Here is a 27,234-nt window from a genome sequence, read left to right as displayed (position 1 = left end):
TTCTGTGAGTTCTGCTGCCTCCCCACCTCCCTGGACCTTTTCTGGGGGCCTGGGAGAAGGGATAACACCAGGAGGAGCATGCAGGATGCCTACAGAGCTCAGCCACATCCCTAACCTTATGCAACAGAGGCAAAGGAGAAAGTTCACCTTCAACTCTGATTCCCCACTACCCCAGGCAGAATGGACAGTAGTGGTCCAGGGCTTGTTACTACACACGGGGCCAACTCTCGGCCTCCAGCAGCACCTGGCTTCCAGACCCATCCCTGCAGGGCTGCAGGAGCTGCTGGGACAGGTCCATGCTGGGTTAAGGAGCTCAGGAGAGGCTGTGCTGAAGCCGTGACCCAATACTGCATGTACATGCATGCAGCTGGGAAATGGGTGACCGTCAGCAGGGAGCTGAAAAGTCTGCCTGGAAGGAGAGAGAGCCCTCATCCACATGGCAGAGAGGGGTGCCCACAGCGAGCCCAAAAAGCATGTGGCAGGAACCACCATGTCCCTCTGTGGGGTGACTTTTCCCCAGGAGAGCTGAGCTCAGTGTCTGGTTAATGCTGGGCTCCCAGCGAGGGCCCTGCTCCCCTGGCTGCGTGCTGAGGAGTATTTCCGTGCCTGCTTCAGACCATGCTCCGGGAGCCTAGGGGAGGTTTGTGCATGACATCACCCTCCCCCTCCCGTAAATCAGGCACGGGGCCGCGCACAGCCATGACCCATTCATGACAGGGATAAAATCCAGATGTTCCAGCGCTACGTGCAGCTGGGTCATTTCCTTTTTTGGCTAAAAACGTGAGGCTCTTGAGGCTGAGCAAAAGAGGAGCCCAGGGGCCCTTTGTACAGAAACCTTTTGTGGTTAATCCCTGGAAACAGCGCTGCAGAAACAAGGGCTCGTGGTGCTGCTGCTGCAGGACAGGCTCAGCCAGAAACCTCCAGGGCCTGAGCTGCTCACTCCTTGTTTGAGGCCAAACAGCAGCAAAACCAGAGCTTGGCACAGGTCACAAGCAGCAAAAGTCTTACATGAAAAAGAAAAATTAAAAAAAAAAAAGCAACAAAACCATAGTTTTTGCAGGAGCTGATCCAGGAGTGTGCAGGCACAGAGCCAGCATCGTGGTCCTGCTGCAGCAGCACCCGTGGGGTGCGGGGGGCTGGCGAGCCTGCAGGAAGCCGTGGCAGCTGTTAGTAAATGTAATGGAATCTGCGGAAAACAGTTTCAGATGTTAGGGGAACAACTGGCTCCCCAGCTGATAAAAGTGAGTAACAAGCACTCAGTGCTGCGGGGCAGGCTGCCAGGAGGAGCCTGCAGCCACATCCCCAGCAAAGCTCCCCACAGCTCAGAGCGTGGGGCGCAGCATGGGGAAGCTGCTGTGTGCAGTGGGGTGCGAGGCAGTACCCAGAGCAGTGGCAGGGCTGTGATCAGCCAGAAAGCATCACTCTCTGGTGCTGCAGACTGACAGTGGGCATGGACAGACAGGCAGCAGCTGTAGGGAGAGGGAGCTGCCATTCCCCTGCCCTCAGCCAGAGGGTCTGGTACAGCTGGTGTGGTTGGGAAAGAGGAGAAAGGAGTGTGGTGGGGGATCAGCCCCACTCCTACATGGGGATAGGAATGGGGACAGGGCTGAGCATGGAACTGCAGTACTGCCCTGTGCCTGCTGCTTGAGAAACACACAGGAACGAGTGTCACTAAAATGGTTTATTATATAAAGCCTTAGGAAACATATAAGGGGCTGACATTCAGGACACTTCCTTCTAGAGACTGCTCCAAGCGCCTCAGAATAGCAAACACACAAACTCTGATTTGCCTGCATCAAAGCTTTCAAACGAGGGTTCAACCAGGATCTGAATACAGAGTTAATAACACTTCAACATGCATAATTTTTTCTGCTCCTACTGAATCCTGGGCAGGCGGGAGAGTCCCTTCATCCCACAGCTGGTTACAGAATAACAGATAATCATGACAAAAGAATACAAAAAGAGGAAAAAACAAAAACAAAAAAAAACCCGAATAAACATCACAAGAAGATGCCTACAGAGAAGCACGGGTAAAGCAGGAAAGCAGGGCTGGGGGAAGGGCCCCATGCAGGGCAGAGCAAGGGGGGATGCAGACTAGGCAGAAGCACAAGCTCCCCCTGCAGAGGAGCTCTGGGGGGGCAGGGCCAGCCAAGCCACCGGGCAAGGCTGGCTCATGCCCTTGCGAGAGCCTTTCAACACCTCGTTGTAACAGTTAAGGACAGGCAGGGGTTTGGGGCAGTGCAACAGCCCTGCAAGTGCCTGAGCTCTGTCGCAGAGCCACGCTGAGCAAAGGGTGCAGCACATAGGTGGCAGAGTGGCTGCAGGAATCCCATGGTGGTGACACGTGCTCCCGCTCCAGCCCGGTGTCCCCAGGTCTCCCAAACAGGGCAAAGAGTGGGAGTTGCTGCCCTGCAGCATGCAGAGCAGGGAAAAAAGAAGAAAAATGAGCACCGTGCCCAGGGGAGCGAATGCATGCTGCCAGCATGCAGATCCAGCAGCCCTGCACTGAAGCTGCTGCTGCTGCCCTTTGCTCAGCTCATGCCAGACAGACAGTAAGCAAAAGGAAAGAGTAAATAATGGGGATCTTGAAGCTCCTTTTCAACTTTATTTAGCTTTGGCTCTGCACAGAGCCACAGTGTAGCATACTCTAGCCTTCAAGGAGGGGCACAGGAACCTCCTGAACACACAGTGGTTAGGGGTCAGCCCTCATCTCCTATGCTTTGTGCCCTGCCCCTGCAACGCTGTCAGGGGTAACTGGCACAAAGACTCTGAAGAATAGAGAAAGCCCCTGTCCCACAGTGTCCTCCAAGGCTCATAGGTCGTTGCTGCAGTCGCGGCACAGGATCTCATCATTGTCAGGGATAAAGCCTTTCCCGACCAGCGAGGTGTCACAGCGGGCACAGTTAAAGCAGTTATGGTGCCAGTGACGATCCTCAAAGGAGATATATTTACCACCACCGAAGCCTGTGGGAGGGACAGAGTACAGCATTAAAACCCTCGGGGAGCAATTTGGACAAGCTGTTTGCACAGCTAGAGGTCTTGGTTCATCTCCAAGCCACGGCCTGCCAGGAGGAAGCGCATTGTCCCTAGGGCCATCCTGCTCACCTGTGATGGGCTTTGTGCAGGCACTGCACTTCTTGGCATAGAGGTTCCCAAAGCACTTGATGCAGTAGGGGTTGTCATCCTGGGAGGTGAACTGCTGGCCAGCCAGGGGAGTCATGCAGCCTGTGCAAACAAAACACTCCTTGTGCCACGGCTCGTCCCGGTAAGTCACTCCTCCCTTGGTCAGGGTCTGTGGGAAGAGAGAGCACACGTGTGACATAGGGGCAGTGCCACACCTGAGCAGCCATCGGCCACGGTGCTGGCACCTGAATCATTCTCTGATGGGGTGTGGAGAGAAGTGGTACATAGTCTGCCCATCCCTAGCACTGCTAGAGCAGAGCAGCCACTGACTGCAGCAGGGCTGGGTTGTGCAGGGGCACCCTGTTCTCTCCTCAGCCAACAGATCCCCCTGCTTTGGAAGCACGACCCCCCAGCACAGGACCATGGTTCAGCCTGCCACGACAGACATACCTTTTTGCAGCGAGTGCAGCGAGGAGCAAACTTGCTCTCGTAACAGGGGACACAGTAATAATCCTTCTTGTCTGGGATGAAGGATCGTGACCCGATGGGCTGCTGGCAGCTGCTGCATATGAAACAGTGCTCATGCCAGGTTTGTCCATTGTACTCCAGCTTGCGGGATCCTGCAAGAAGAGCTGTGCTCAGAGAGGCAGTGGGGAGCATGTATGCTCACACAGGATATGGAGACTGTGTAGGACAATGCAGGCTCCTGCCCAACACAACAGAGTGGTGTGGGTGAGTGGGGCTGTGTGGGCAGCTGGGGGAGAGCCCCAGGAGCAGCAGCAGCCATGAGTGGGGGCTGTAGCAACAATCCTCTGGCTCCAATATGGCCACTGCAGAGCAGTCTGTTGTAACCCATATCTGCAGAATGCCAGAATGGCCAAGCAAAGGCACTCCTTTGCCTCAGGCTATCTCCGGAGCCACTCACATGCCTTCAACCATTCCTTCCCTTTTTGTCAGCACATACCAGAAAATGCCCAGGAAACCCTTTGTTTTCTCCTCCTCAGCTCACTTCCCCACAAGAAAGGGAAACAGACACAGTCATGGCTGTGCTGATCACAGCCTGTTGTCCCACCAGACTGTGCCCAGCCCACACCGTGCAGTGAAGGAGCAGTGGGAGAGCAGAAATTCAGCTCTCGCTTGCTGCCCTGGCATTGGACCTTGCAGCTCCATGCAATGGGACTGGGAGCAAACCACAGTGCCCACCCTCTCCTACCTGGCATGACTGTCTTCTCACAAGCGATGCACTTGGAGGAGAACTCATTGCAGTAGCAGTCATTGCACAGCAGCTCCTCGTCCTGGCAGGTGAAGGGTTCATCAGCCAGCGAGCGGTCACAGCGGAAGCAGCGGAAGCAGTGCTCGTGGTAGTGGCGATCCTCATAGTACAGCTCCTGGGGAGGACAGTAGGATGAGATGGGGATGGGCACCAGTGGACTGCACTGCCCGGCACGTTCCCATACTCACCCTGCAGTCGTGGCCGATCAGCTCCTTGCACTCATCACATGTATTGGCAAAGTGGGCGTCGTAGCAGGGAATGCAGTATGGGCCATTGTCCATCTGGATGTACTTGCGCCCATACAAGGACTCCTTGCAGTTGTCGCAGTCGAAGCACTCGGTCATGGTGCCGGTTTGAGGGCCACCTTCACCTGCTAAGAGAGCAGCAGAGTGCTCACTCAGAGTTGCTTTGCACTGCCTGGGACGTGCCTGCAGTGCTCCGTGTCCCCGGGACATAAGGACAGAACAGGGAACCAAGCTCCTGCATCTTAACAGCCTCCCCAAATCCGCCTGCAGACAGCTGGGATGGATCTAACCACATGAGCACGCAGACACTCAGAGAAATACAGATACATGCACAGGGAGCTCTGCACTGTTTGGCTCCTTGCTGGGAAACAAAAGGTAAATGAGGATCAAAAAAGAATGTTTTTCCACATGGGAAGTTTTGACTTAGCACCCAGAGCAGGCCCACAAGCACTCTGTGTGTGCGTGCACCTACTGCTATACCACAGCCAGACACCAGCAGGGACAGCCGCCACCAGCCTCCTTCAGAGATCCCTAATCAGCCCCCCAAGGGCAGGGCCCCTGCAGATGGCCCCGGGTTGCTGCTGCCCGATCGAGCTGCAGTGTTCAGAGCTGGAACAGCTCCAGGACTTTAAAGCAGCTGCTCAGCAGGGGAGCTGGAATCGGGCACCTCACGCTGCACCCGGCTGCAGTCGTATCCCACCAAACCTCCTTGCACGTGTTGCTCCACGCATATGTTGCTCCAGCTACAAATTCTTTTCAGGGAGCAAGCAGAGGGGAGGGCATGTACTTTACAATCAAGAGAGGTGTTTGGGGTTTGCATGCAAATCTGACATCGCTCCTTGCCCCGTCTTCCTGCAGGCAGGCAGGGTGCAGAACTCGGGTGCTTTCTTTGGAACACTAATTCCAGAATGAGAGTATCTTCCTGCTGTTTGGTTGAACCTGGTTATTCCTAAATATGGAATTCTCCGCTTGCAAATTCACACCCTTCTGTAATACCAGCTTACTGTCAAGTGCAGACAAGCCCATGGAATTACATCTGAGCAGTCACGACACAGCCACGCACTGCAGCTCCCTCCAGGATCCCACTTGCTCCAGGAGGAGCCACACAGCTCCATCCCCAACCCAGTGCCCAGGGGGGCCGGGAGCCCCCCACTTCGTGCCTGCTGCCCCAAAGTTCCCCCCTGGGGCAGCAGCAATCCACTGGTGCAAGGCAGGATCTGCTCCAGACAGCTCTGAGTCAGGCAGTGAGTTCCCCAGTGCTATTCTTGGTCAAGCTCCATGGCTCCCAGCTGTTGTGAAGCCTGGTATGTGCTGATAGCACTGCTGGGGAATAAATCCAGCGTTCCCACATGGCTACGTGACCAGCGGATGGGGAAAAAAGTCCCCATTCAGATGCTCATTACCCAGCTGCCGCCTGCCCCAGGGGATGGCTTCATCCCCACCACCAGCTCAGGGCCATTGCTCTGCCTCACAGCTCCCAGCTCGGCACTGGGTTGGAGCTTTGTTCAAATGAGCCAGGTGGTGCTTGTGCCAGTGCTCCCCTTGCTGCCACAGCTCTGTCCCCAAACACCTTCTTTTTGTGGTGCCCACGCAAGGAGCAGCTCCCACACCCCCAGCACCCCCCCAGCTTGCCTTCAACTGCCGCAGCTACCTGGGACCTTTCTCTCTGGCGAAGAAAGAAAATGAAATTACCACTCTTCTCCTCCCAGCCCTGCTGAACAGAAGAACTTTCCAAGGTGTGTCTGTAATAAAAGGGCCTCTAATAAGCACTCCTGCCCTGGGAACCACGATACCGCCAGGGCTCGGAGCTACTGTGTTTGCTCAATGGGCTGTGCTATCTCTGTGGTCCTAAAATATGGGGTCAGAGAACATCAGGAAACACGAGGGAAGGAAAAAAAAAACATGATGGGAGAAGCCTTGGCTTCTGCTGGTGAGACGCACTCAGTCCCTGAGCGCTGCTGGCCCCAGCCTGGAGGCTGTCCCTCCTTGTCCCCAGCCACAAAGCAAGTCACAGCATTTTGCCAAGGACAGTGAGGTGGGTAGTGCTGCGAGAGCGCATGGAACAGGGAACAAAACCCATAGAAACCCTTTGAAAACGATATTCCAAGTTCTGCTCAAAAGCAATGCCCCAAATCGTACCACGCCAGCTCGATACCCACCCTGCTCACAAGGGGCTTGCACTGTGCTGGTGTGCCAAAGCCCCCAGAATGAAGACTGGGAGAACTGGGTGCACTGGAAGCAAAGCGCTGCTTCCCTGGGGCAGTTCTGCTTCCAGCAGATTCTCCCCACATGCAGTCTGCTTCCGTTGGTCCTAGCTGTGGGGTGTGGGGTCAGCAGAGCCAAGCATCACATGGCTGAGGTTGCTGCGAGAGCACACACGATCAGGCGCTGTGCTGCCTTTTGCAGAGAATAAAATCCAGGCCCAGGAAGTTTACTCAGAGTTATTTGACTTAGATAAGCTGCAAGGAAGTGATCTGTTTGCTCTTTTTGTTCTGGTCGTGCATACAGTGTCGTGCAGCAGTGACAAATCCTGCACAACACCACAGCAAACTCCACATCTTCACCCACGGATGTGGCACCAAGGTCACGGCGCAGAGAAAGGTGAGACAAAAGAAACACAGGAATAGGTCAAAAGTCCCCAGTTCTTACTGTGATTGCAATGAGGATCTGGGAAATTGTTTCAATTCGTGAAGACAAGAAGTGGAGTTTGAAGACGTATTAAAAATGTGTCCTGACTTCAGGATCCTTTAAATTGATGCTGAGACTTCTGGGCAGTCATCATGCGTGCTAATCAGCATGTGCTGATACTCTGCAGTCTGCACCACCCTGTAAACACCAGTTGTGATCTAGGCTGGTATCAGCAACGCCTCCAGACAACAGCCAAGGTGTTGCCCCAACCTGATAGGATTCCAGCTGCAAAGATCATTCACCCACTCACCCATCTCAGGACAAAGGCTGTCAGACTGGGGCACTCTTGCAGCTGTCTGAGGGCAGAAATAACAGCAGTTCTCTGCCTTGCCAGCTGCCCACCCAGTCGTTCTGCCTGACAGAGTAGTGCTCATGGAAGAAAGGAAGCTCAGTTTCTCACCCATGCCCAAGAACAAACAGCTTTGGCAACAAGAGCTCCCCTCGCAAACAATATTTAAAGTGTTCCGGGATGCAAACCTGATCAGTCCGGAACAGAGCTCAGAATAGCTGCACGTATGGGAAAGGTCAGCGGATCGCCAAGGACGCACAGCAGAGGCTGCTTTCTAATTAGAGAGTACCAGGCACATAACACCACACCAGTGTCATTGTGCACAGCAACACCTCAGAGGACTTAGCAACAACCCCGGGAGATCATTACATTCGTTTTAGTGTCTTGAACTATTATGCAAAGAATAGGTCCAGGGCCGGACTTTCTGCTGCATGCAATCACTTTAGAGTTTAATCACTTTTGGAGGCAATTCAGGCTACCACAAGGTCTCACACACACAGTGAACCTACAGTCCTGTGTAACTCCATATGCGTTTGTTGCTCGTTGTCAGGTCACAACCAGCTGCTCCACCAGGCAATCCAACAAGGCTATTCCCAGGGAAACACTTAATCTTCCCAGGACACAGGAATAGAGCTGCCTTTATGTGTTGGGTTCCTGCCTCTCCTCGCCCTGGCGCTCGCACTTCACACCTACAGGCACGCGGTGGGCACAGCGCAGCACTGCAGGACGGGCTCCCATGTAAGGATGAAACCTCCTGGCGAGGCAGCTTTGGAAGATGGTCCTCAGCATGCTTTGAGGTCAACAGAGGAGAACGCTCTTTGTTCCCCTTGGCTTTCCAGAACCATTATAGGTGCTGGAATCCGCGTGACATTGTTTCTGCCTCTCATCCGACCCTAAAAGGGAAACCAGCTGCTCACTTAGGGGAGCAGCGCTGGCCCCTGCATGAGGTTGTGGATTGAAAGCCATCCCCTTCCCCTACACCACCTCTGGGGGCCACGTGGGGATGGCTCTTGCCCCCATGCACCCAAACTTGTGAGATGCATCCGTGCTGCTGCTGGATCTGCCTCCAGGTGAGAGCTGGGGGAGCCAAGAGGGTGCCAAGCATTTCGCCAGTTGGATCCTGCCTGCACAGGGCCCCGCCTGCTCCGAGCACCCCTGAGTCACATCCTGCTCACAGCTACACCTCCCAGCTCCCTCCCAGCTCCACGGGCTGCCTGGAAGAGGCAGTGGATACCTGGAGCAGCGGGGTGTGAGCACAGCTCACCTGCACCACTGGGGTGCTGTGCCTGGTTTGCAGGCATCCCAAAACCTGGAGCACCGTTGCTTCTCCAAGCACAGAGAGACTGACTGCTGGCCTGGAGCTCTGCAATGCATCCATTGAGATGGATGCCACAGCTGTGAGGAAACACCCTGCACTGCCATCAGATCTGTGCCAGCAGAACTGAATTTTGCTCAGCACGGCAGGCAGCTTCTTGAAGAGCAAGAAGCAGCAGGAATTGTTAAAGCATCTGACAAGGAATAAGGGCAGCTGAGGCTGTGCATAATTTTAGTACACTCTTTGAATGGTAAATTGAGGGTTTCCTAGTGCTCAGAAAAGACCTCAGAGTGCAAAACCAGAGCCCATTGGCTCCTTACAGCAGCTTTTAGATGAGAGCAGAGACTCAAATGTCCCACGTATGATCTGATCTTACCCAGAGAATCTCACATACTGACAGACAGAAAGCCCCACACTGGTGTATGCAACAAGAAGTGCCCCAACCAGCAGAAAGGAGGCATCCTCATCAGTTTATACATAGTGACACAGCACACTATGTTTGCTGTTATTTATTTTCTGCAACAGCATCACTCCATGGAGGAGGAGGAGAACAGGCACAGCTTGTGGGAGCTCAGCCCCATCTCTACAAGGCCAGGACTCTCCTTTTATGCCTTCTTGCATCAGAATCAGCAGTGCTGATTCTGGAAGCGAAATGCATGACCTAAGTACCCATTGAATTCTGCTAGACAAGACACACTTCAGAAGATCTGGAAAACAAATTATTTCCTAGTTGAGATTAATTTTTCGGACTACTATACGTCATGAGCCAGATTTCCCAGGAAGGCCAACCCGCTTTGAGAGACTGCATGCAGAATCTGCAGTCTGCACATGGAAATAGCCTCACCCTTTATGCGCTTACAGGCTTTCCAGCAGACCTGGACAGGTTGGTAGGAGTCCTTCATTCCCCAAAAGCTGCTACGCCCACAGGGACACGGTAGGGCTGTCAGGACGTGCAGGGTTCTAAGGCACTCCAAGACACTGTTCTGGTTTCAGAGCACTACTGAGTTCATAGATCTTCACTCTCTGGTAATAAAATCCTCATTCTTCCTCTGAAGATAAGGAAACAAAACTTTTCCAACATGAATGGAAAACCTGCTGCTGCTAAGTCAGGCTCTCACAAAGCAGCATCCCCATAGAAGGTAATGGCACAAAGTTCCGAGCCAGTGTTTGTACACACTGTGACATTTGTCCTTTACAGAGAGAACCTCTTTTTAATGAGGCCACTCTGCAAGGGAATCCAACTTTCCACACCGCTGTGGAAAAGCAGGCAGGATGGCCCATCTGAGATTCAACTTGTAATTGTTTGCGGTCAGGACCTTGTTTCACATTTGTCTTTAAGCTACTTCTGTCCCTTTCCTATCTAAGCAGATCCAGTGACCTCAGCTACAGGAGGAAGCATCTCCAGGGCTGAGCATGAAAGCCAGCATTTGGAGGCAGAGAAACACAAGATCCATGCAAGTGAGAAATGCAGGCTTCCCCTGGATGCTCATCTTCACTGCCTCTCCCCACCCTCCAAAAAGGTCAGCAGAGCTCAAGCAGACAAGGAGAAAGGCAATAGCCCACTCAGTTCTTGCTGCAGGCTTACTTTTCTTAGGGAAAATGAATCCTGACTGGGTTGAAAAAAAGAGGCATAAGTCCCTCCTATGCAACCAGAAAATGAAAAGCTCTGCCCAGGAAGAAAGGAGACAATTTCAGAGTTAAGACACTAAACATCTGTAAGGATTATTTCATGTTCTGAACAAATCTGCCTTGAATGGAAAGCAGAGCTGCGAGGATCCACTTGGAACAAGAGCACCATGTCATTCTGCTCGCATGGAAACCCAACATTCGTTCAAGAGATCAGCTGTTAATCTTACTTAAAATGTATACAAAGTAAGCAAATTCTGTGCATGCAACAGGAAGTCAGGAATTGAAACCACTTGGTCTGCTTGGACCCTCATGATTCAAACCAACCGCTTAACTCGAGGAGGAAGTCCAAAAGCAGAGCAGTTAGATCCAAACACATCAGAAACTTCTCCCCAGTGAAATGAAGTCTCATTTACCAGATGGGCAGGGAACGTGGGGCTTCAAAACGTGTCAGCGGAGATTCTTGCTGGTCTCTGAAAAGGTTTGGGAGAGGAGAGAGCACGGCCCAAGCTCCCCACGGCAGGTACCTGACCCTGTGCCACACCGACTGAGCCAGGGGAGCCCCAACTGGCAGCAGCTTGCAACAAGGATTGCTGCTGGAGCTGGTACTGGTTCCAGGGCAGCAGCTGCAGACATGGCCAGGGTGACCATAATAGGAAGAAAGACACTGGAGCCAAGTTTCAGGGAGCGTGACTGAGCACGGGAGCTTCGGCGTGATGAGAGGAGTGGGGATTCACTGCTCGGGGCAGCGACTGCTGGATGCTTAAAAAAAACCTAAAAGAGGAGTAAGAATCAAACATGCAACTGCTTTCTGAATGCCATTTGAAAGAAGGGTATTCTTCCACTCGATTACGGGAACAGGGATACCAAAAACACGCATGCTGAGAGCACACGCAGTCTTAAGACTCGCCTTGCTGAAGGCACTGTGTGGCTCAGCCATAGCACTGCTCCTTCATCATCTCCCACTGAACTCCAAGCATGGGAACATTCACAATCCCTTCCTGCTCTTCCTTAGTTTCCTTTTCTTTCCCTTTTTCAACTAGAAAATTAGGCAAGAATAAGGAATATATTTGTTGTGCAGGGCTGAATAAACCTTTCAGATGCACTGAGGAGACCATATGCTTACCGCTGTCCTACTGGCAACAAACAGTTATGCAAGAACACAAACAAACCCTAAAGATAGTCATCAAAACAAATTAACGGGCAGCAGCTGGCCTCCAGGCCCCAGGTTTCATACCAGGTCCAGGCAGGAGCTAATCTGGAAAGTGCCTGTTGCTTAGAGGTGGATTAATCTATCAGTAAGCCTCCTTTGCCCTTGTCGTTACAAAGTGATGGACAAGAAAAGGTGGTGGAGGATCGTAACTGGATGAGGGTTCAACTAGAAAGTCATAAAGAGAGTATATATAAATGCACATGAAACTGCAAAGTGGTGTTTGTGGGCTTCGTGTTACCTCGCTGTTGTAGCACATGCTTTTCTTCCTCCGTTTGCTGCAGCCCCATCCCAGCCCATCAGGATCACAGTGGGTCACCTGTATGGAGGCAGCGTTCTCCACCAAATAAATGTATATCAAATATACACCCACAAAAAGACCAACAAACAAAACCAACCCCACATTCATACCACAACTCAGCAGAACTCTGTGGCAGACGCAGGCTGTCCTACATCTCCTAAGTGCAGAAACACTGTGAGATCCATACAGCACCCTGGCTGTGAGAGGAACAAAAAGGGAGTCCCAAGGACTGAGCACATTGGAGGATAATAATCTAGCAGAGAACATTTAGTTTGGGACTGAACTGATTGATGCCCATAAAACCCAGCTGACTTGGTCCATGGCCATGTAGATGCCTAACTGCTTATCCAATTGCACAAGACGAGGGCTCCAGCAGTAATGTTTCAAAATCTCTTTGCCCCAAGAAATAAAGGTCAAACCCAGTACACTACAACTCAAACATGAAAACATGACAGGAAATGACTAACTGCACACTGAGGCCAATTTACCTTCGTCTTAGATCTACCCACTACACAAAGATCTTGCAATACAAACAGACATCACAGCTTCCATGCAGGAAAAAAGAATCAGGCTGCTCGAGGTGCTTGCTTTGGGGTCTGTGCATCTCAGTACGGACATCACTGCAAAACAAAGGCATTCTGCTTTATTTCCCTAATGTTCTCTTACAATTCCAGCTCTGTGCTGTAGTTTTTGTTTCCCCTAGCTGTTTTCTTACACTGAAGATGAAGCCACTCTTAGTTCAGAAGTGATGAATAATTTAAATTTCTTTTTACAAAGTGTTTTGTAGTCCCTGAATAAAAGATTACGCATCGGTTTTGCACGGGAGCTTCAAGCTTGACTCTAAGCATGTGTCCACATTGGCATCTGTCCCTTGCAGCCTGCAGCCACGTGCATGCTTTGTGCACCTAAGCTGAAAAGCAGTCCTGCGTGGTCTGAGCCCATCCCTTATTAATCACCTTCACCCGAGAGCCTGGCAGCTCTTTTGTTGATTAAGGATCCACTCAACGTTAGCTTTTGTTGTTGATGTTTTTTTTAATACACAAAGTAACTTTGATCTACAGGAGCAGGAAAATACATCCAGAACAGACACATCTTATTTAACACATGCCTATTGCTTCAAGGACAAAGGGATTTTTTTTTTCCCCACCAAATTTGGTCTAAATATTCTCTTTGAGTCAATTCCTTGTCTCCTTGCTCTGAGCATTCATAGTTAGCCTCCTGCACATGACAGCAATGCTGAGGAAGGCGGATGGCACTGCATCTGCACACAAAACCAGCAGAGCAAAGCAAAAGCCAGTGTGAGAAGGGAGACACTGCACTGCCACTTGCATGCCACGCAGCTGCCTCCTCGCTGTCTGATCACCAGCCACGGGCCTCTTTGCCCTCACTTCTTCTGCAACAGCCTGCAGTCCTGCCTACCGTGCTTCTTACAGCTGCTGTGTCCCTCGCAAGCAAAGGCAATTACAGCTTTGTAACCCACAGCATGTGAACACTTCTAAATCTGGGGAAGGACTGAATCCTGGCAGAGGCAAATTGTCTCAGGTTACCATCCCAAGAACCGCTCGCCTGTGGTCCGAAACACAACTAAGATCCTCTGTTGCCTGGGAGATGCTGCATGTGCCAGCTGCAGCCATCCCGAAAAAGGCAGCGCTCCCAAGGACGGCGAGCCAAGCTGAGAAGGACATGGCATGGGAAGAGGGAGGCCTCCTGGAGCCACTCTCCTGCCAGCGTAGACACGAAGTAAGTTTCAATCTTCTACAGCTAATGATCTCTCTGCTAAGTGATCTGGTCATCGATTGGTCTCCTTGGTAAAGCACTTCTCATCGAGACCTTTTAAAATTAATCTGAAGCACTGCACATTTTCAGCTGTAGAAGTTGTGATTATTATGTGAATACACATTCTACACAAAACCTCTTAGAAATAACCCACTGCAAACACTAAAGATGAATTTGCAGGAAGCCACGTGCTTTGCACTTTCTGCCATACACTGAGATGTGAAGACTTTGCTGGTAAGCGAAAACTCGCCACGTCCAAAAGATGCAGTGGAAGCAGCTATTATAAATGGTCACAAACACTCACAAAATGAAGTGTAAATGCTTCTGCATCACTCACACAGTAAACACGGAGTTCCCAGTGTGTGGAGGAGCCCACCCCACAGCTGTGCTGCAGCCCCATGCCCTGCTGCTGGCAGGTGCCACCACAAAGCACATGTGCTGACTGCCCAAACACACACGGATGAGAAAGAGCAACAGTAATCAGCCCTCGGTCCAGGCCTGTGGCTCATTCACTGATCCTCATCTTCTTGCTTAAATTTGAGATTTACAAGGAGACCCACGTGAAACAGAGAAAAAAGAAAGGGAGACATCCAAGGCTTCCGCACAAAGACCAAGAAGAGCTGATGTTTCAGCCCATGAAGCAGAAAATGCAAAGCAATGTCCCATTTCTTTGCTGCAGAGGAGATGCTCCAAACTCTTTCCTTGAAGGAAGCAACAGCAAGCTGCTCTCTGCCAAGAATTGCAGAGCTCCCAGGGCTGTCTGCATGCTCCTGCACTTCAGGCTTCACTGCACCAAGAAAACATCAGCACCCTACAACCCTCCCTCTGCTCTCCTCATGAGTCAGACCAAAAACCAATCAACCCACAGACATGTCCCAAGCTGGCAGAGCTGGGAACCCAAACCTCCGGGCTGTTGTTACCTTGCATTGTGGCAGTGAAGGATCTGTGCAGAGCCTGGGGATGAGTTAGGGCGGCTCCCACTGACTCACAGTGCAGGCACTCACAGCAGGTGCAGAGCAAGGGACTCTCTCCTGTAAGTCAGCACCTCGCTCGCAGAACACTGGAGTGCTCACTCAGGAACAAAAGCAGCCACATCATAAACCAGAGGGTGACATCAGCACTGGGATTGCATTTCCTGCACGGGTTCAGATTTCATTACTTGTGACATGAAATTGGACTCTTACAATTTGAGTTACTCTATATTTTCATGAGGGGCGCAGGAATCCCTGATTCCAATTTGGTGGATATAAATTGCTTCTCGACCTCCTGAAGACAGCAGCGCTCACTGATTTCCACTGGAAATGGTCAGTGCAATTTGTACAGCACCATCCACTTGGGGCCAGCTGTTCAAAATCCCTGGACTGTTCTTTTCCCTTCTTATTCCAAGCTCTGCTTTGCATCTCCTTCTGAAATTAAAGCTCAGAGTTATCAAGGATCTGACAGCACGTATTTCATCACTCTTGGGTTGAGTCATTGTTTCGGAGCATGAAGCATGATGCAGTGTGTGCTTATGGTCCAACACCTCTGCCAACACCAAGTGCATTTACAATTTTCCACATACAGCTGCTCAGGCTCTCCAAAAGCAACACATCCAAGACTTCTATACAAGCCCAACGGGCCAGAATTAATCTTCCTGTGTATTACATGATGTTTGCACAGGGTTGAGAAATACTAGAAATAAAAGTTCTCTTGGCTGAGTTACATGCAACACAGTGTTCTTTCTGCTATTAATGACTTCAGTAAGTACCTCTGACACTCCACATATTCCAGAAACCTCTTATTTAGGCATCACAGCAGTTTTCTTGGTAGGAAAGCATTCACTGAATTAAAGGTAGCCACTGAAATGTCTTAAATGTTAATTGCTGTCTTTTCTATTTGAAAAGTTTTATGTGCTTGGAAAAGAGGCAGGTAGTAACTAACACTCACCCAGGACACAAACTGAAGATTAGTTTGCTTGGAAGGTGGTTTAGCTCCCTGACATCCCATCACAAACAACACAAACACATATGATGACCCAGTGCAAGACCATAAACACCAGAGTGCTCAGTTTCCATGGACCTGACATCCCGTTCCTCTCACAGGATTCTTGCTTGGTCAGTTCCCCAGCAGCTGTCATCAGCAGAAGCACTACTTACCCTTACAACACCTGCAGGGCATGGAGCTAATTTATCTCCCTCCTAGGATTTGCACCTCAGAGGGTTTTGGCACAGGGCAAGCTTGGCAGAGCTAAAAAAAGGAACCAAGATCCATATTGCTGGCCAGCAATGGAACCAAAAAGCTTCCTTCTCCTCCTGAGACGCAGCAGCATGGAAAACATGATGCCTACTCATCCATGCTACAGACCTATCTCCAAACAGAGCCCACAGACTGCTCTCCTTGTGAGAAGCAGGGGAGAAAGAAAGGTTGAGGTGAGCAGACTCAGCACTGTGCCTGAACCTGGGCTCCAGACCTTTCACCAGAGTGATGTGGTGTCTTTGTGAGCAGCTCCCAGCACTGGAACTTTGTGCTTTCAAAGCAAGAAGCTGGAGGACAGCATCTCAGCAATGCGGCACACAGAGCTACGCCCCAGTTCAGACTGTCTTAGGTCTTAAGAACCATTAAAACCATTTCTTCCTTAACTGAGGGCAGTGGAATTCCAAGGTGAGGTCAAAAGCCCAACAAAAGCAGCTGAGGCAGTGCCTGAGAGCTCCACTCTGACAATAGTGCTCAGTGGCAGCTTAGGGTCTCCTCCCCGTTGTTTTTTTGCCATCCTTGTATCCTAAGTGCTACAAAGGAATCCTGCCATCAGCTGTGGACCTCAAAGAGGAATTTCTGTCCTTTCAGATAGACATTTACATTGTTATTTCCTTTCTTTTGGTTCATTAGAAGAGCTTAAAAACAACAACAACAACAACAACAACAAAAAACCACTGACATTTCTCCCCTGTAGCGTTGAGCTATTGATACACTGTTTTGGTAGGAAATGGCATGATCTGCATCCACCATCCAAACAGCAAGAGAAATTACCTAACCTCAAACATACTCACACAAGGGAAATCCTGTGGGCTTGGATCATTCCAGAAATAAGGTTGCTTTACAGCTACAGGAACAACACACGTCCAGAATGGGCTCCGCACTGCTAAGATACAGCTTGAAAAAATCAACTGCCAGTTGTTTCTGCTATTTGCATTTTATATTAAAAAATCTCCCAAAGACTTCTGGAGCCAGAGCTCAGCCCGGAAAGGATTTTTATGGTTGCACTGCAAACCCCCGGAAAGCAGGGATCTCAAATGGAAAGAGGCCATGACAGCAGACATCGCTCCCTGGCCCTGCCTGAAGCAGCTGGGATGATCTCTCCAGGTAACCAAATTACTGCTACTAAAACCCATGTTGACATTGAAAGAAATTTGGAGAAGATGCCAAGTCATCACTCTTCTTCCCACGGAAGAAGATAAGAACCACATTAATTTAAGAGTTTCTAAGTAAGCACTTGAAATTCGAGTAAACGGATTTTAAATATCAAGACCCTATTTACATTCCAGTGTAATAATTAAATATTTAATATCTTGTGGTTCCAGCATTCTAGGTTTTTCTAAGCACCAAAATATTCTGTCATGTAAAAAACATCTGTAGCAGCTGGAAGAAATCAATTTGGCTTACGAAGATTTGTTAGTTGAAATACACATAAATAAAACGTTCATTTTATTTCCAAAAAGCTAACACTGCTTGGTTTAGCTTTATTAGGGTGCTTAGTGAGTAATGCTTAATACTGGCAGGATGTATCAGATCCTACAGTGGCACAAACACACGCAGCTATCTGTTAACTAAAACAAGTCTTGTATTTAATTAGAGCTGGTCTGTATTGACTCACCCGAATCATGCAGAGCAATAGGAAAACCAGCTTGCTAATAGTTGAATCCCTAGTTGTATTCTTTCTCCTAGGTTCCCAAGTTCCCAACACTGAAATCTATCTTAAAAAAAAACAAAAAAAAACAAACATTGACATGATGAAACTTCTCTTTTGAGCTGGGATTCAGATACCCAGAACACCAGTGTCTGTGCATGCTTTTTCTCCCCAAGAAGCTCCTGCCTAATCTTAGTGCAGCTTTAAAAATAAATCAAGTAAACAAGGGGCACTGCTGAGATCATAAAAGGAAGTTGAATTTGGCTTCGTACGCACAGGGATCACCTTTCTGGGCAACAGTTTGCAAAGGGTTATTTATTAGCCACTCATTTTACTTCTGCTGGAAGATGCTTTAGTGAAGTTTCTGCAGAGCACGCAGCAGCATTCAGCGTTTGCTCAGCTAATAGTTAAATCAGTGCAGCTCTCCGATGACTTGAAGATTATGGGTGTAGGAAAAGGGAATGCTCAGCAAGGGGAACTTTCAGCAGCCACCACCAAACTGTGGTTAAAACAGACACCAATGACTCCATTCAGCTCCCAAACCTCAGACAGTTTCCATTTTCTCAATAACAAAGCATTTTTGTGGGGTGAGGTAACAGGCCTCCATCTGCCAGGTCTAACTCTGCTATGATTCCTTCCGAGCGTGGCTGAGTGAGGCCCCGGGGCCAGCAAGCACAAGGCTGGTGTCCCAGACACCCAGGGACAAAGGGACAGACGTCGAGCAGAGCCTCCTGAGACTGCCCCACTGGTTCTGCTGGGAGACGGTGGCAAAAAGAGCCTCGGATGGGCTTCAAGCAGAGCACAGCTGGATGTCTCCAGGGGCTGAGGAAGGAGCAAGGCTTTTCAGTGAAGCTGGGCTGGAGCAGAAGGCGGATGGATGCTGGGGGTTCAGTGGTCAGCCATCCATCACACGCAGTCAGACACACGGAACACCGGGGTTTGGAAGCAATGTGGGTCTCTGAGCACACATTACAAGACACAGCACAAACAGAAACGTAGCCTCCCCACAATAAAATGCTTCAGGGATCACCATGCGGGCAGGGCTGTTCCTTCCACACCAAACTGCTGAGCTGAGCCTCAGAGCAGAGGGCAGGAAGGATTTGGGTTCTTCTCTTGCTTTGTTCCTGCATTTGGCAGCTTGTATATAACCCAGCATCTCAGTTCCAGGAGCACCAAGCACCATTTGTTTCATGTCAGCTCAGCTCCTCTTATGGGCAGACCCTTCACGCAGTCCCATGAAGCCTCCCATCAGGAAGCAACGGGGGTCTCTGTGCCCAATTCCTTCCCGTCTCTTGAAGCTTGGCCATCCACCCTGCCTAAGGAAGGAGAGCACACAGCAAAAGGCTCCCTTGTGCAAAGGTAAAACCCTCAGAACAGCATGGCAGTGAGCACAGGTGAGCTTGGAGGGAGAGGTGGCTCCACAGCATGCAACATCAGGAAAGAAGCTTTATGGAGTTATGTGAATCTTCTGATCTTCTGTTATGTTTCTTCTTTTTTTTTCTTTTTTTTCCCCTCTTTCCCTGCATACAGAAGTCTTTAAAAAGCAATGCAGGAAATTGTGCCAGAACACAGCAGCAGCTGGTGCGAATGGACGAGCAGCAACTTGGGCAGGTCAGGACATCCTGAACACAGCTTAGCTCCAACTTGTGTAAATAGCACTGCCAAGGGCTCTTATTCATCCCACTCGGATCCTTCATTCTGCCTGTGCGACAGATGGCAGCTGAGCACAAGTTTTAAGAATGTCAATTCAGAGGGATTAGGAAATATTTACAGAAAAATCCATCCTGATTGCATTATTTTAGTCTGGTACGTCAGGTTTTATATTTACAAGGACAACAACAAAAATTCCCAAGCTGAAACTGCCCCAAAGCCATCTTGCACAAATTTAATTGAAATACACAACCTCCAGATCTGTGACATTACTGCAATACAAAGCAGGAATCAAGGAGGACAGAAATAGCCAACAAACCTATAAAAATACATGGAGCAGCTCCAACTTTTCTCTCAACTCACCTGCAACCTAAATTGAGCAATGTGCTAATTAAAGAAACTTCACTCCCAGAAGTGCCAATTTGCTAAACCTTAACCCTTATTTCTGCAGGTCAGACAGCCTCCATTTCATGCACTGATGCAAACCAAGAAGAAGCTTCTTAATGTCGGAAGATACAGAAAATTCTTCCAGCTCTGCTGCTACTTTTCCTGACTGGTCTTGCTTCCTATATGTCCAAGTCTTTCCACTGTCTAAAGCAAAGGCAATTCTTCAGTTGGTTTGGTGAGGGCCTTTGCATTGCTGCGGCTGTTTATCCTGAAGTTTTGAAAATGTTAACAGTGATCTCATTGCTGCCTGGTTTAATACCAGGTACCCAGATGGATACCTGGAGAACTCAGCCAGCAAGCAGCTCGCTGGCCTCTCCCAGCCGTGACAAGACATCTCCCAAGTCGTCCTCTGAAGAATGCTGCTGTCACATCTCAAAAATCCACACTGCTAACACTAGCCCAAGTGCAAGGTCAGCCAAAGAGGACTTCCATCAGAGATGGGCTCTGCTGGAGAAGGCTCCCTGGAGACAGCAAGAATAGCACGCTTGATCCCAGATGGCAACAATATGCAGTGCACATTTCCAGCAAACGCAGGGATGGGGCAGAGGACTGTGCAAACTGACCAAAGGCCACCCTGCTTTCTGCCATCTGCTCGCTAGATGCAGGAGCCTCAGCTGAGGCCTTTGGGAAAGGTCAGCAGAGGCTTAAAGGCTCTCAAGATATTGCTTTTGTTCTCACTGTTAGCTTCTCAATTCCTTTGTTAAAAGATACGGATCTCTCTGTAAGGCACTTATTTGGAGCCAAGAGTTTAGATATTATTGCAAAACATATGCTTAAAAGAGACTGGAAATGATGTTGGCAGTGTTACAGAGGGGAGAGAAGCACAGCTTTGGGTCAAAACAAAAAAAAATAAATCTAAGCTAGTAAGCAATTCCCATGTGATGGCTCAGAAGAGCCAGCAAAAGCTTCTTCTAGAAAGAAAACAATACTGTGAGAACGAAGCTAACAAGAGCTGGCTCTTGGAAAAATAAAAAGGCCAGTAATAAGCCAGAGTATTGCCAACAGCACATATCCAAGAGAATCTTTCTGGGAAACCAGCTCCAGTCATTGCACTGGAGAGCCCTGAGGGAATAGGGACCTCGAGGCTAAATGCTGGCAAATTGCTTTATCAGTTAAGGTTGGTTCCAGTGTTTTCTACTGCGTAAGAATAATTTGTTTTAGCCTGCAGGTCTCTACAGAGCAACGGGTGAATTCAGGCTGCTTCCTCTGGGAAGGGAAACGAGGTGCTCAGCAAAGCCCTGCTCACATGGGACGTTTTTAGGAGGTTTCCCACCATCTCTTCAGCCCACCCTGTCAGCTTTGCTCTGCATGACCCCTCGTGCCCCTTTGGCCACTTACCTGCTGGGAAACCCCCCAGCCGCTTTTGCCAGCTCTCCACCAGCAAGAGTTACCACGAAAATAGGATTGCTGTACCCCCATAAAAGCATCTTCTGGAGACTCATTCACCCCAAATGGATGAAGTCAGAGCAATTATTCTGATGCAGCTTGTTTTCCAGAGGAATGAAGAGGAAACCGTGCTCTGTCTATCTCTGAGAGAGATTGGCTAATCCATCAGGAAAGAGACATACTGATGCATAGAGATAACAGCGAGGCTTTTGTCTGAGATCTTCTCTTTCATTTCCAGTCCACTTACTCATAGTCACAGGAGTATGCAGAGAGTACAGGGACAACAAACGGGATCTCCTCCTGCACCAGCAGAGAAAAATCCTGTGCTGGCAGGGGATGGCATGGCACTATTTAACAATCTTCCTCCTCTTCCAACCCTTTCTCTGATTCATGTTGCCACCTTCCTTCCAATTGACCTAAATAACATGTTCAGGCAGCGCTGGAAGTATTTCCGCCTCATACTTCAATAGCAGCAAGATCTCCACATCTGGAAAGGGTATTGCTCAGGAAAGTCACACCACAGGTGGCTTATGAGTGCCTTTCCCAAGAAAGGAAGAGAATCATCCTGTCTTGTCTCATTGCACCAGTAAGGCTTCCTGGCTGCAGGAGAACAAAAGTTGCCCAGGAGCACAGAAAACAATTGTGCTGCTTGTGCCCAAGCCCCAGCTAATCTGAACAATGTGGGCAGAGTATTCAATTACCTCATTTCCAGGTGTGCTGTCAGCCTGAGCCACGATTGGCTTGGGATGAAAGAGGAAAAAGCTGCTCCTAGATCTGGACTTGTCTGCATCATTTATGGTAATTATTGCCCAGCAGCCTGTAATCTTCTCATGTCATATCGCACTTTCAGCCCTGGGTCTCTCTCTACAAACTTTTGATCCCAGAAGAGGCTGAAGATCAGAGTGCAGGACCCAGTAGAGCAGCAGACACACCGGCCCCAGTCGCAGAAAGGAAAGCAAAGCAAGTTACACTGCAACTTGGGCAGTTCAGTCAGCTTCAGATACAAAGCGATTACATGTGCTAACAGCATCCAAGCACTTGAAGCAGATGCGTGTCCAAGCACTTATTCTACCTGTCCAGCTATTAATTTCAACTCTTGTAAAAGAACATAGCATTCCATGGGAATCATAGGAATACAGGGAGAATCCAACCCCTATCACTATGTGGTTGTTTCACGCTGAGCTTTTTTTTACCCTCTCCAGAACTCTTTCTCTACCACAAGTTCAAGCATTTGTGATAGCACTGTAGATATCCCATCTCTTTGCAGCACCCCAGATTTCTGATCAACATGTTATCTTGCAGCAATGGCCTTCACAGGCTGTGCACTGAATAGATGAAAAAGTAAAAAAAATCCATTGACAATGTATTTCTTGTCAACAAGGAAACGTATTGTTGGAGAATACAGGAAAGGGCTCCAGAGCTGCCACACGGATCCTGGGAGATCAATTTCTTCTTCATAGTTCTCCTATACAGGAGAAAGGAGGTATACTTGATCCGTACCACCTCATTTTCAGGTAAATTGAGCTTCAAACACAAAAGGAGAAAACAAGCAAGCAAAACCCACACATCTTTGTGCTGCAGCATGACTGTTTAGTCCATAACAGCTATCTACTATCTCTACATTTTTTATTAGCTCATGTTTTCTTTGGCTGCACATCCAAGCAGTCATTTAACAAGGGTGAGAGAGAAAATGTTGGACTCTTAACAATGGCCAAGCAGTTTAATCTGCCACTGGGGACGATGACTTGCCTCCTATTGGTGTTTAGTACTGGCAGGGTCAAGCGTAACATGTGGTGAAGGAAGCACTAGGGAAGCAGATCTGCAGCCATTCCATCAACACTGAGCATTTCCTTGAGCTATTCAGAGGTCCCTTTCCTCCTTGTGAGCAGAGAATGGCTCCAGCTGTCCAGTCACCTGCACTGGCTTCTCTGCTCACAGGATTTATGAGCTTAGGGGCTGCTAACAGCTCAGGTTGGATGCAGCACATTCCTCTGGCTTACAGCTTAGGTGCTCAGAACCCAGCTAGAAAGCAGTTAAGATTATGTCCTTGGATGGTGCTGGAAGCTGATTTATGCTCCCAACTTGAGTGGCACTGGGCAGGCTGGGCATAAACATCCCCCAGCTTTTGTCCAGCAATGACCCTAATCAGAAGTGGCTGATTTAAGGATTGTTTTTTATTAGAAAATTTCAAAATACTTCATATAAAATAAGTCTCAAACTTGCAAGCCTGTTACCATATGCAGTGATACATTAAGAGCCAAAACAGAAAGTCAAAGAGATGCTGTGCTAAGAGCAAGAACATGAATTTAGGATCTTTATTGCATCACTACTTAGACTCCATGCTAAGCTATTTCCAAATAACTCTCTCTTAAGAATTTTAAGACTATTAGCTTACTCCTAATGTCCTTGTCCTGTTTCATCCCAGAGTAATACTATCCCATCAGCATGTTCCTATGGACTAAGGGCAGAATCATTTGTTAAAACCGTCCTGTTTAGCAAACACCAACAGACACCAAGTGACTCACACAGCAGAGGCAATTCTGCAAGGATGAAATACAGGAAGGTGGAAGCCATGTGGCATTCTTCGGTTTCCCTTTTTTTGCAATCAGACCCTTGATATTTTCTTCGACAGGAAAACTGACACTCCCCCTTCCCTGTAAACTGCTGACAATTGTATTTTACACCTGGCAAAACCAGAGCAAAACGGAAAGAAGAAACAAAGAACAAGGACTTTTCTCAGCAACTACATCTCCGTAGAATGGAACATTTTTCTTTCTGACTGCTGCTGGAAAAACGTTACTTATTAATGGATAAAGTCCAGTAACGACCCATTAGTCATTACAATAAATGTCACCTCTTCTCTACTGAGCACCCACAGCACAGAGTGCATTACTGAGCCACCAAACCCAGCATCCCCACCAGAACCTGCAAATCTGTGCAGCTGAATCCCTTCACTTGCCAAACTCTCAGCCCTTGTCCCTGAACATCCTAGGCTTCAAAAGCAAGCCTAAGCTCTCGGTAGTAACCTGAAGATCAAATGATACCGGCAAAGTTTTTCTGCCCTCTGACAATTGGTCTTTTCCTTGCTGCAGCTGGTAGCTATTGTTAGAGGTGCTCTTTCTGTTCTCATCCATTTACAGTTGTTCTGATGGCACCAACAGACAAAATGCTGCAATCTCTCAATTTTTCCAGCCAGGGTCTCAAAATTGCAGCTGTATCAGCAGAAACAGTCAAAACCCTATAAGGAATGAGGAGCCATGAGCTGCACTCCGAAGTGGAAAGCTGAGCAGAAGTGGCAGTGCCAGAGCAAGCTGGTGCTCTGCAGTGGGCACAGGCAATGAGTGTCAACCAGGGATACCAAGCAGCAGGGGAAAAATGACTTCCTTATATGAGCAATTACCAGAAATTATGAAGCTGTTCGTCCAGTAAAAAAAGCTTGGCTTCTATTCAGACCAAGCAGCCAGTCAGTCCCCAGTTTTCTGTAAATATATATATTTGTCTATGGAAACTTTCTGACATGAAAGGTGAGGCAGAGGAAAAAAGGTTTATACTTGTGTCTCTCCTGAGGCTACTGATGCAATTAGGGTTCTTCAAGCATGACCTCATGCAAGCTAAGCACAGCGAAAATCCCGCAGACACGAACAAGAACCCCAGAAGGCCACTGTGAAAACCTTGCGTGTCACTGCTGTGATTACCATAAAAGTCCCTTTCCTGGGAGAGGGGGAGCAGGAATCATTTGAGCACTAAGAATAACCAATTTGTTCCATTTTCCTCCTAGTACTGCAGAAAACAGCAGGTCGTGTAACAGCATCAGCCAGGCTACAACTGGGAACACAGCAGAAAGCATCTTGCCTCATAGCACAAGCAATAGAGCGAGTCCTGGCTGTGAACTATACCAAGTGCTTCCAAAAGTGGTGCACTGGGAATTCCAGTAACCTGCCCACAGAGATGTTCTTCCTGAGTCTGACATTTAAAGGTTCATTGCTGTCTCGAAGCTGCCAGGTCCAAAACGTGTACAACCCTCAGAAACCTACTGTCCAGTGACCACTGTCTACAGCCAGACAAGGCTCATGCTCTATAGGAAAAAAAAAAAGCACACGTGAGGAGGGCAACTGCCTTCCTTCCCCATGGGGACCTCGGAGCTCTGAGCCTCCAGCTGAAGCAGTGTCCTCAGTCAGCGTGGCTGCTTCAGAGCCTGTTCTCAAACCAACTGCAGTGTAAACAGGAAGCTGAGCTGACAGCAGACGTGCTACAGATGGCTGCAAATCCTTCACAGGGAACAGCAGTGACCTCCCACTCTCCTACAGACCCAGCAACCAGACTGGTCCTCAACACATAAGCTCTGCAGATGCTATTCTGAAGGCAGGGGAGATGCCCAGGTTTTCCACCAAGAGACATCCAACATGGAACAACAGTGGTGCCCCAGCAGGTGGGACCGTGGAACTGTTTCCCAGGGCATCCTGCTGGGGAACTGGAGGTGTTTCCAAGCACCGCCCTGCCTTCAGCTGTGGCAGGGCTGTGTCACCAGCCTTAAGAGTATACAAAATTACAGTCCTAGCTGGTAAGAATGAAACCAGAGCTCTGAACTCTGAGCTATTAAAACTTCTAAGGAAGAAGAGAACAAGAGAAGGAGGAAACCATGTGGTTTCCATCCCAGGAAAAGAATGGCACAAAAATAAGATGGGAGAAAAGTCAGACTTCCCTTTCTCTACCATCCTGCTAATGGCGCATCAGGAAGTTAAACCACACTTTGACAAAGCAAATTAGGGAAATAAATTAGGCAGTTTTCAACACCTTTGTGAACACCAGGAAAATATTATTTGTTTCAAAGGCAGGTTTTTAAAAACTGGATGCTCCTGAGGAAATGCACAAGAAAAGGCTTCCCAAAAGAGAACAGAATTTGACAGTCACTTATTTATAGCAGCTAGAAGAACTGCAGGTTTCTAAAGCCACCCTGGACAGGGTGTTACCTGTGCTCCTACAGTAGGTGTTCTGATTTATGATTTTCAAAACAGGGAAACAATGAATGTATGAAACTCCAATTCAGCAGGGAGACACCAGCACAAAAGCCTGCACTATGAAGACGAGAAACCACAACCAGGTGCCATCTCCTTCGGATGACGTGCTCCATCCAGGCTAACTGTCAGCTAAACCAATATTCCCATGAATTCTCATAACAGAGACAAATTCATTAACATAACCGCAAGTACAAGACACATACGAAGCTGGAAACCAAACCAGAAAACCTTACCTGTAAGGAAACATAAGGAGCCGAAACCTAACCGTGCTCAGTAAAACGACGGCGTTTTACAACGACACGGAGCCGTCTCACAAAGCAGCGAGGTGCCAGCTGGGACTGCTGGAGGTTTTGTTTAACAGAAGAAAGCGGAGGAGCTTTACCCCAAACCAGCCCCAGGACTCCCTGCACACTGAACATTCCTCTATACCGAATGTGAGCATTGGCTTTTGCTTTGCTTCAGAGTTTATAAGCCGGGTAAAGTTTCAGCGTTTTCTTAATGAAACGCAGCTTAAGCACCGCATCTTTACAGCCTGGCAAAGCGAAGCGGCGAAAAGATTTCATTGGTGCTTTCAGAGAACAAAACCCACCGAGTTGATCCGAAGGGGCTCCTTCTGGGGCGATGCAAACCCCGCACAGATGCTCACCACCCCTCACCGCCGTACCGGGGACTGAAAGCCCGAAGCGGGCCGCTGCCCCCGGGTTCCCACCTCCCCACCTCCCACCCCAGCCTTACCTGCCCGCCGTCCCGCTCTTCGCCCCGTCGACCGGGCTGCGCTGGGCACGGCTCTGCTCTGCTCAACAGCGCTGAGCGCGGCCCCGCCCGACCCGGGGCGGAGCGCAGCCGAGGGGCGGTGGGTTGGGCCGGGCCGGGCCGGGGGCGGTGAGGAGGGGGAAGCAGGGCGGTCCGTGCGCCGTGAGGAGATTTAGGAGCCCCGCGTGCCGCCTGGAGCTCCGTTTCCCCACGGGCACGGCGCTGCGGGGCCCTCATGGCGCACAACGGGA

General features: G+C 49.3%; 1 protein-coding gene across 5 annotated transcripts; it reads right to left on the bottom strand.

Moving 5' to 3' along the window:
* Window positions 1-1,666: 1,666 nt before the first annotated feature.
* FHL3 (four and a half LIM domains 3) lies at window positions 1,667-27,123 on the bottom strand. Of its 5 annotated transcripts, none has more exons than XM_085209012.1 (6): window positions 26,966-27,123; window positions 4,585-4,769; window positions 4,337-4,511; window positions 3,574-3,743; window positions 3,106-3,292; window positions 1,667-2,964 (listed from the first exon to the last, which is right to left on the bottom strand). In XM_085209012.1, exons 2-6 carry the CDS (start codon window positions 4,738-4,740, stop codon window positions 2,813-2,815), a joined length of 840 nt encoding a protein of 279 aa, XP_085065138.1. In that variant the 5' UTR covers window positions 4,741-4,769; window positions 26,966-27,123; the 3' UTR covers window positions 1,667-2,812. The 5 variants fall into 5 exon arrangements, with proteins under 5 accessions (XP_085065138.1, XP_085065136.1, XP_010721668.1 ...); XM_085209010.1 differs by having other exon boundaries at window positions 4,585-4,766; window positions 26,966-27,092; XM_010723366.3 differs by lacking the exon at window positions 26,966-27,123 and adding an exon at window positions 17,697-17,883.
* Between the last annotated feature and the right edge of the window lie 111 nt (window positions 27,124-27,234).

The sequence above is a fragment of the Meleagris gallopavo genome, chromosome 25, assembly GCF_905368555.1.
Source record: "Meleagris gallopavo chromosome 25, MGAL_WU_HG_1.1, whole genome shotgun sequence".
Classification (NCBI taxonomy): Eukaryota; Metazoa; Chordata; class Aves; order Galliformes; family Phasianidae; genus Meleagris; species Meleagris gallopavo.
Note: the sequence above shows the minus strand (reverse complement) of the source record. Positions and strands in the feature narration are given on the sequence as shown.